The sequence below is a fragment of the Otolemur garnettii genome, unplaced genomic scaffold, assembly GCF_000181295.1.
Source record: "Otolemur garnettii isolate 467f Iridium unplaced genomic scaffold, OtoGar3 scaffold00224, whole genome shotgun sequence".
Lineage (NCBI taxonomy): Eukaryota > Metazoa > Chordata > Mammalia > Primates > Galagidae > Otolemur > Otolemur garnettii.
Window position 1 is genome coordinate 279,656 of NW_003852619.1, and position 9,627 is coordinate 289,282.

At 38.2% G+C, this 9,627-nt stretch overlaps 1 protein-coding gene across 4 annotated transcripts in view; it reads left to right on the top strand.

The window, feature by feature from the left end:
* STAG2 (stromal antigen 2) overlaps positions 1-9,627 on the top strand; it is a 171,303-nt gene that overhangs the window by 68,766 nt on the left and 92,910 nt on the right. For all 4 annotated transcript variants that reach the window (XM_023508121.1, XM_003801894.2, XM_023508120.1 and 1 more), the window contains exon 2: positions 6,725-6,868. In XM_023508121.1, the coding sequence (XP_023363889.1) occupies positions 6,825-6,868 (44 nt within the window). In that variant the 5' untranslated portion in view covers positions 6,725-6,824. The remainder of the gene's footprint in view (positions 1-6,724; positions 6,869-9,627) is intronic.

Sequence of the window (9,627 nt, forward strand, 5' to 3'; positions counted from 1 at the left end):
TTTCTTACCCTGTGGGCTAAAATTGCCATGTGTCATTGCACATAGCAATGATAGTAACTTTCCTGTTCTGATCAATTGTGTATTACTGCAGGAACTAGTCTACCTTTAGCATTCACAACCTTAAAATAAATGGCAGAATTGTCTGCTGTCTCCTGAAAAAGTACGTAGGCCAATGAACAGAACATAACCCTAGACCTTGTTGTCGAGAGTCTTTACAAACGTCTCTGTTCCCTGTTAATCTTGAGTAGGCAAACATAATGAAGACAATTTTATGACAAAACACAGAGCTTTTGTATATGTTTAACTTTATAAGATTAAGGACATGAAGTATGAATAAATCAGATTTTAGCAGTATAGTTTTGTAATTCCTCAGGTAATTCAGTTTTTAATAGCATATGTTAAAAAGTAAAGTCTCCCTTCATAATTGTCTACAGAAAAAGAAGCCATACTCAGTAAAATAAGGAGGTTTATTCTGAATCAAATTTGACGACCATGACCTGGGAGCCATACCCAAGAAGCCTTGAGCATGTGGGCTTGAGGTCGTGGGGTTAAAGTTTGATTTTATACATTTTAGGGAGACAGGAATTATAGGTGAGGTCATAAATCAATACGTGGAAAAGATACATTGGTTTGGCCAAAAAAGATGGGGCATCAAGATGTGGGTGCTTACAGCTTATAGGTAGGTTTAAAGATTGTCCCGCTGACAATTGGCTGAAAGGCTCTTTTTAAAAGACCAGGAGTCTATGAAAAAGAATGCTTAAGATAAAGGGTCTGCTAATTAGACAAAGTACTGGACTACCTCAAGTGGATTGTTATGTATATTCGGACCTGCAGATAGGTGTTGCATAGTCTTAGGCCTGTTAGTGAGTCACAGAGGACATCTCTAAGAAGGGGGTCATGAGAGTCTTGTCAGATCTCCTGTTGCTTGGCTAACAACTCAGTTTTAGGGATTCTGATTGGCCAAGAGTGGGGTCCAGTCAGTCGCTGAAGGGAGCGCCTTAAGATTTTATTTTAGTTCACATAATTTACCTTTTCTATTAATAGTAGGATCCTAAATTAAGATTATAAAGATCACCCACGTTTTCATCACCTTGATACGTTAATTGATTTCTTTTGCTTCTTTTCTGCTCTTACAATTGCATCTAAATATAAATATATGGTGTTTTTTATTTTTTGTTCGTTTGGTTTTTTTGAGTCAAAGTCTCACTTTGTCACCTTCTGTAGAGTGGGGTGGAGTCACATTTCACAGCAACCTCAAACTCTTGGGCTCAAGCGATTCTCTCGCTTCAGCTTCCCAAGTAGCTGGGCCTTATAGGTACCTGCCAGAACTCCCGGCTATTTTTAGAGTGGAGGTCTCACTGTGGCTCAGACTGGTCTCGAACCCATGAGCTCAGGCAATCCACCCACCTTGGTAAAAGTATGGTTTTTAACAGATCATACCTTCTTACCCATGTTGGTGCACAGTCATAGTTTCAGTGTATGTTAATTACATTGAGTGGACATTTGGGTAGTTCCTAATCTTCAGCGGTTGTATTATTAGGATGGTGGCCTTTTAGAAGGGTGTAGACATTTTCTGGCTGTAATCCTTTATAGATGGAAGTATGTGGCCCTTTTGGGAGGAGTGTTAAGATAAGGGAATGGTATGTGAATGTATCAGCTTTTAGTAGTTGAATATCTGCATTTTTAGTGAGAGAATTAACAAACCGGCTACATAAATGCCACCCCCTGCCTGTGCTCTCCAGTGGTATATGGATTCTAAGGAATCTTATTAGTGATGGCTTTGTATCTTTTTATTTTTTTCTTTTGAGACCACTTGGGATTGAATTAAAGGACCTTCAAACTAATAATTCTTTTAGCAAAAAGAGAAAAAAAATACAGATTAACGTAAGTTTTGTTGATTTGTTTGTTTTTTGAGATGGAATCACTCACTCTGGTGCCCAGGCTAGATAGAGTGCCATGGTGTCAGCCTAGTTCACAGAAACCTCAAATTCCTGGGTGCAAGTGATCCCTCTTCCTCAGCCTACTGAGTAGCGAGACTATGGAGATGGGGGCTCATTGTGGCTCAGGCTGGTCTCAAACACCTGAGCTCAAGGGATCCTCCTACCTGGGCCTTCCAGAGTGTTGGGATTATAGACGGGAGTCCTCCCAGAGAGCTAGGGTACAGGCATAGACATGAGCCACCATGCCTGGCCTACCTTAAGATTTTTAAACAACATCAAAGAAAGATAGAAGGATGTTTTGTGTATGCTTTTATTTTGGGGGGTAATTTGAATGAATTTAGCAAGTCATTGTTTTTAAATGACTTGCTGACTTAATGCTGACAAGTGACTTAAAAGTGATTGTTAAATATACAAGCATATTTCCCATGTCACTTGAGACAAAAAAATTTAAAAAGATGGAAATGTCATTATAACTTTTGTATATTTGTGTTAATATGCTATAGTAGTAGGCATCTGACAGAAATAGAAGAATTTACTACAGTTTGGCCTGGGCTGAGTTCGAACCCGCCACCCTCGGTATATGGCGCGGTGCTTTACTCACTGAGCCACAGGCGGCGCCCCAGAAATAGAAGAATTTAATTTGTAATTCAAACTTTGAATAACAGGCCATAAACATACACTAATTATAGATAACTTAAAAAGTTATGAGGATTGAGTTTCACCTTTTATATCTGTTTCTATCAGGTACAGGCAATGCTACTGAGAATGTTTATTTAAATTTAATGTTTAAGGAAATGTTTTTACTTTTTGAGACAGGGTCTTATTTTGTTGACCAGACTGGAGTGCAGTGGTGCTAATATTGTAGCTCACTGTTGTCTAGATATCCTGGGGGTCAAGTGATCCCTTGCCTCAACCTCTCCAGTAGCTAGAACTTGTGCCACCATACCTAGCTAATTTTTAAAATTTTTTGTGGAGAGGAGATTGCTATGTTGCCTAGACTGGTCTCTAACTCCTGGCCTTAAGGAATTCAGGTACCATAGCCTACCACAGTGCTGTGATTCATTACTGGAGTGAACTACCATGCAGGCCTGGTTTTACTTTAATGTGTATTATTCAGCCTATTTACAAATGTGATAGCTAAATTTTCAGTAAGGAGAAACAAAGGCTAGTTGTTGTTGGATACATTTTTTTCCCAAGAGGAAAAAACTGAAACTTATTTTTGTTTTATCCTTCAAAGCTGGTAGAATGTTAACTCTTACAGTAATTACAGAAAATTGGTAAATGTGAAAGAGACCTCAAAAGTTTTTCTTTGACACTAGGTGAGAGCTCCACCTTGTGATCTGTGAGAATATTTTTTTTAAAGTTAACCTACAGTAGTCCAGAAATGGTGTGGTGAGTTTGATTTTTTTTTTTTTAAACTCTTATTTGAGCATAACACATTTTTATAGCCTTGAGTTTCCCAGTTTAGTTCAAATGTCATTAAGCACATTTGAAGACGATGTGGATTTTTTAATGTAAGTGGCTTCTTCGGGGGAAGCCAATTGTATACATATGCAGCTGTAGATTTTTAAAATAAAAAGGTAAATATTTTCAGTGATTTATATAGATTAAAGTTTGTATTCTTAAAAAATACCAATGTCACTTATCCATTGTGTTCCTTCACTTTTAAATTACAAAGCAACTTGAATATTTATAATTTTTGTTGAGCTATGGTAAACTTTTTTTTTTTTTTTTTTGAGACAGAGTCTCAAGCTGTCACCCTAGGTAGAGTGCTGTGGTGTCATAGCTCACAGCAACCTCCAACTCTTGGTCCAAAGTGATCTTCTTGCCTCAGTTTTTCTATTTTTAGTAGAAATGGGGTCTCATTCTTCCTCAGGCTGATCTAGAGCCTGTGAGCTCAAGCAGTCCACCCGCCTTGGCCTCCAAGAGTGCTAGGATTATAGGTGTGAGCCACTGCACCTGGCGTATAATAAACTGTTTTGGTGACACATTAGTTATTTGGAGAATGATTTAAAAACCCAGATACATGGCTTATCTATTTATTTATTTATTTTTGAGACAGAATCTCATTTTGTTGCCCTGGGTGGAGTTATGTGGTGTCACAGCTCACAGCAGCCTCAAACTCTGAGGCTCAAGCGATTCTCTTGCCTTATCCTCCCAAGTACCCGGGACTACAGGTGCCTGTCACAATACCCGGCTATATATTTTTTTAAGAGACAGGGTCTCACTCCTCCTCAGGCTGGTCTGGAACTTGTGAGCTTAGACAATCCACCTGCCTTGGCTTCCAAGTGCTGGAATTACAGGTGTGAGCCACTGTGCCCGGCCCATTTTTTATGTTTAATAATATTAGATGCCAATGGAGGTAGGTGGTGTATACTAGAAATAAAAGTTTTCACATTTCTTGTGTAGGTAGTAAGGGCAAGGATCATTGCTTTCCTGTTTATTACTGTATTCCCTTTGGCCAGCATTGTGTTTGGCACGTGGCAATTTTTACTTGGTTGGATAAGTTTTGTTTTTTTTTTTTTTTTTTTGAGACAGAGCCTCAAGCTATCCCCCTGGGTAGAATGCTATGACATCCCAGCTCACAGCAACCTCCAACTCCTGGGCTCTGGGCGAGTCTCCTGCCTCAGCCTCCCAAGTAGCTGGGACTACAAGGCGCTTACCACAACACCCGGCCATTTTTTTTGATTGCAGCCATCATTGTTGTTTGGCGGGCCCAGGCTGGGGATTCGAACCTCCCACCTTAGGTGTATGTGGCTGGCGCCTTAGCCGCTTGAGCCACAGGCGCTGAGCCATGTTGGATAAGTTTTTAATAGAAACTGCAGAAAACAAATATTCAACTGGGATAGAGAATTGGCCTGAGACTATGACATGATATTTTTTAATGAAAAATACAGGTAATATCTTTGATCTTGCTTTGGTTTCAAATTACCAAATACATGTTAGTATAGCTTTTGCTATGCAAGAGAATTGCAAGATAATTTGACCTGGCAAGACTTCTTACTATTGCACTAGAAATTAATTTTCTATTTAGGGAAATGTGGTATATCACATAAGATTTATTTTATTTAATGCTCTTTGCTTTCCAGAGCTGATCATTCTTTAGCTTCCTCACCTGTGATTCCTTAGGAGACTATATTTATGAGATAGCTTAAAGTTTGTGTGAAAAACTGTCTTGAAGGAAAGCAGTAAGTTTGGCTTTTATGAAATACTCAGAGAGGCAGATAGACATGGAAAGGATCACATGGCTAGTTTATTTCTATCTTGCCATCTAGATGACCTAATTTGTTGGTTAGAATTTGTTATATCTGTTCCTCTTCAACTCCCTTTAAAAAAATTAAAGTTTTCTGTAAAAATACTTTTCTTTCTAAAATAAATTACCGTTTTGGGAGGTGAAGGCATGGCCTACGTGTTCATCCTTAAAACTGGTATAATATTTAAAAATTCCTTGGGTTAACTATGAATAAAGTCAGAGGAGAACATTTATGGTACAGTGACTTAAAGCCTTCTCCTTGGAAGATCAGATTAATAGGTATATCTAAAGGTTTTGCAATCTTTGAGAGAAAAGTATCATCCAGAGAAAAGATTAGTGGTGGTATATATAATTCTTGTTTTATTCAGGGCTTAAATTGTGGATTATTCATTCTTGTTTCTCCTATTACCTCATATATATATTTTTGTGAACAAAAAAACTAGTATTTTATGTTAGCGTGACTAGAGTAAGCTAGGAAATGCAGTATTTTGAACTTTTGTATGTTAATATTAGTGGCTGTTTATGATTTTAGACACTTACAAAAAATAGAAAATCAAGCCATTTGTTTCTTGTTTGATGTCACTATTGGAAGAGATCATTAGGCGTTTGTAAATACATTATATTTGAGCATTTACTATTAATTTGATATTTTTTAGTCTTAACCTACTTTTTTCATTAGGTGGCCACTGAGTACTAAATTTATTTGGGAATAAAAGAAAAAATATAGAGGAAATTATAAAAGAAAGATACACGTAAGATTAAGAGCTTTGGACCTTAGCTTTAACCTGTTTGCGCCTCCTTATAGACTGATCATTTGCTTTTAAATTATTCTCTCATTTAGGAAATATATCTTTGACCTTCAAAACTAGAAATAATACCCTTACTGTGGCCAGACTTGTACTTACTATAGTCGCTAATCTGTTGTCCGTATGACCTTACTGGTGCTTAAATTGATTGTAAGTTCCTTGATTGAGGAATAGATCAAATCTCATGCTTTTTTCCCCCATTTTAACACAATGTGGTATTATCATGATGTGGTTATTTACTTAATATGTCAGGCTTTGGAATGTATGTTTCCCCTATGATAGAAGAACTTGTTTTTAAATGCTTTAAAATTATATCTTAGGTTTTTTTATTAGCTTCTTTTAACTGTATCTGTACACCACCAACAAAAAGCTATAAATTTTCAGGTGTTTTGTATTATAATTTAACATTGTCACAGAGATTCCAGGACTAGTAAGAGAGTCACATCCTGTTCCTATTTAGGATGTCTTAATGGATATACATAAAATTAGGCTAGAGAGAATCAGAAGAAATTTTAAAAATAACAGTTATACAAGCTTCTTTTTTTCTTATGGGTCATTATTACTGTGGAGCTGCAAGAATTATAAGAAATCAGCAGTCAAATGTGAGGTAGCAAAATCTTTAGTTACCTAAACACCCCAGGAGTTCCTAGGGAATTTAGCTTTTGAATATGGATATCTTTTTTCTGATGTGTTTGTAATAAATATGTCATTTTCTCCCTTTTAAGGAATTATCTGTCTTAGAAGAAAGACACAAACCATCATTTTACCCACATAAATATATGAATATATTTCTGACTTTGAGGTGTTCCAGAAGATGATAAAGAAATGATAGCAGCTCCAGAAATACCAACTGATTTTAATCTACTACAGTAAGTAAATTATATTATGATAATTTTAAATTCTCTCTCCCCCAATGGGAAAAGTATTAACTTTAGTAAATTTACTTCTTGGTTGGATGCTGTAGCTTAGGCCTGTTAAAACCCTAGCTATTTGGGAGGCTGAGGTGAGAGGATTTCTTGTGGTCAGGAGTTCAGGACCAGCCTGAGCAAGAGTGAGACATTATCTCTACCAAAAATAGAAAAAAGTTAGCCAGGTGGTGGTGGTAATGATGCTGGGGGGTGGTACCTGTAAGTCCCAGCTACTCTGGTGGCTGAGGCAGGAGGAGGATTTACTAGCCCAGGAGTTTAAAGTTGTAGTGAACTTAAGATGACACCACTATACTCTGAGTCCTCAAAGTGAGACTCTGTCTAAAAAAAAATATTCTACTTTAGAATACTTAGTATGCTTTAATATAGCAGGTATGCTTTGAAACAGTTTGTATCAGTGCTCATTGGCCTCTGTAAAAGTAATTATTCTCGCCAGGTGAAGTGGCTTACGCCTGTAATCCTAGCACCCTGATTTGCCAAGGTGGGTAGATTGCTTGAGCTTAGGCATTCCAGAGCAGCCTGAGCAAGAGTGCAACTGCATCTCTACCAAAAACAGAAAAACTGGCTGGGTACCATGGCAGGTGCCTGTAATCCTAGCTACTCAGGAGGCTGAGGCAAGAGGATTGCTTGAGCCCACGGGAGTTTGAAGTTGCTGTGAGCTGTAATGCCACTACAGGGTGACAGAGTAAGACTCTGTGTCCAGGAAAATAAAAAAAGTAATTATTCCCTACTTTTTGGTGCTGTGTTTTTAATTTATTTTTAATTCACATATGATAATTTTTTACATTTTTCTGTGTAGGTTTGAGTATATTTTTGATTTTGCAACACAAACTGCTTTGAGAGGGCATCATAAAATTCTTATTTTTTTCTTTTCTTTCCTCTCGTCTCTTGTTCCTTCCCCTTCTCTCCTCTCCTCTTTTCTCTGAGACAGAGTGTCAATCTTGTCACCCTCTGCAGAGTGCCATGGGATCATAGTTTACAACAACCTCAAACTCTTGGGTTCAAGCAATTCTCTTCTCTTTGCCTCCTGAGTAGCTGAGACCACAGACACCTGCCACAATGGCAGGCCAGCTAGTTTTTCTATTTTACTTATTTATTTATTTATTTTTTTGAGATAGTCTCTCGCTATGTTGCTCTCAGTAGAGTGCTATGGCGTCATAGCTCACAGGAACCTCAAGCTCTTGGGCTTAAGTAATCCTCTTGCCTCAGCCTACCAAGTAGCTGGTACTGCAGGTGGCTGCCACAATGCCTGGCTATTTTTTTGTTGTTGTTGTAGTTGTCATTGTTGTTTAGCAGGCCCAGGCTGGGTTTGAATCAGCCAGCCCCTGTGTATTTGGCCAACACCCTAACCACTGAGCTATGGGTTCCAAGCCAGTTTTACTATTTTTAGTAGAGATAGGGTCTGGCTTTGCTCAGGGTGGTCTCGAACTCCTGAGCTCATTCAGTCTGCCCACTTGAGCCCCCTAGCATGCTAGGATTACAGACATGAGCTACTGTACCCACCTTAATTTTTTTTAAGTTTTAAATTTTCTAAGTTTTCTCATGTAATAGTATTTAGGATATAAAGTGAGGTTTCTGTTATAAAATCAAATGTTGATAGACTAAAAACAAATCTAGGGGAGTCTAACGTGTTCTATAATTTTTGCAGAAACATGTTACATGCATATTGATGAATAAAGTGATTTCAACATAGATACTGGCTTTACCCCCATCTTAATAGCTACCTATACTCCTTAGTCAACTTTTATTCTGATTATTCCTTGGTTTTTGATGTAAGAAAGATTTGAAATACTATGTCACAACTTTCATACTGTGGTAAGCTATAGTTTCATGAGATGCTTCAGTGAAAAGTGAACCTTTAAACTGCAAACCCCTTTATTTTATAAACAAAAATAAAACTCAACCACAAAACACCCATACCCACCTACCCACCCACTCCACAGTATATTTCTATAGAGACTTGATTTGAAAAGAGAGTTTGGTTGCTACAGATTTTGGAAACAACAGATACCATTGTATACATTGGTAGCCATTGTCTGCCTTTAATGTTATGCAGACTTTCATATTTCTAGTAATTTTTGTTTTCTTCAGTGGAGATTTGGTGGAGTCTAAACAGCATCTTTTTTTTTTTGAGACATAGTCTCACTTGGTCGCCCAGAAGTTTGAATGCCCTAGCGTTGTCATAGCTCATAGTAATCTCAAACTCTTGGTCTCAAGCTATCCTTACACTTTAGCCTCCCAAGTAGCTGGGACTATAGGCACCGCTATAACGTCCAGCTCATTTTTCTATTTTTGTAGAGACAGAATCTTGTTCAGAATGATCTCCTGAGCTCAAGCAATCCTCCCACCTTGGCCTCCTGGAATGCTAGGGTTACAGGTGTGAGCCGCAGTGCCTGGTCCCAAAATAGCATCTTTAACAGGATTTTTTTTTGGGGGGGGGGGCAGTCTCATGTCACCCTTGGTAGAGTGCTGTGGTATCACAGCTCACAGCAACCTCAAACTCTGGGGCTTAAGAGATTCTCTTGCCTCAGCCTCTCAAGTATGTGGGACTACAGGTGCCTACCACAATGCCCAGCTTTTTGGTTGTAGTTGTTACTATTGTTTAGCAGGCCTAGGCTGGGTTTGAACCTGCCATCCCCAGTGTATGTGGCTGACACCCTAACCAGTGACCTATGGATGCTGAGCCTGCAATTCCTTTTTTT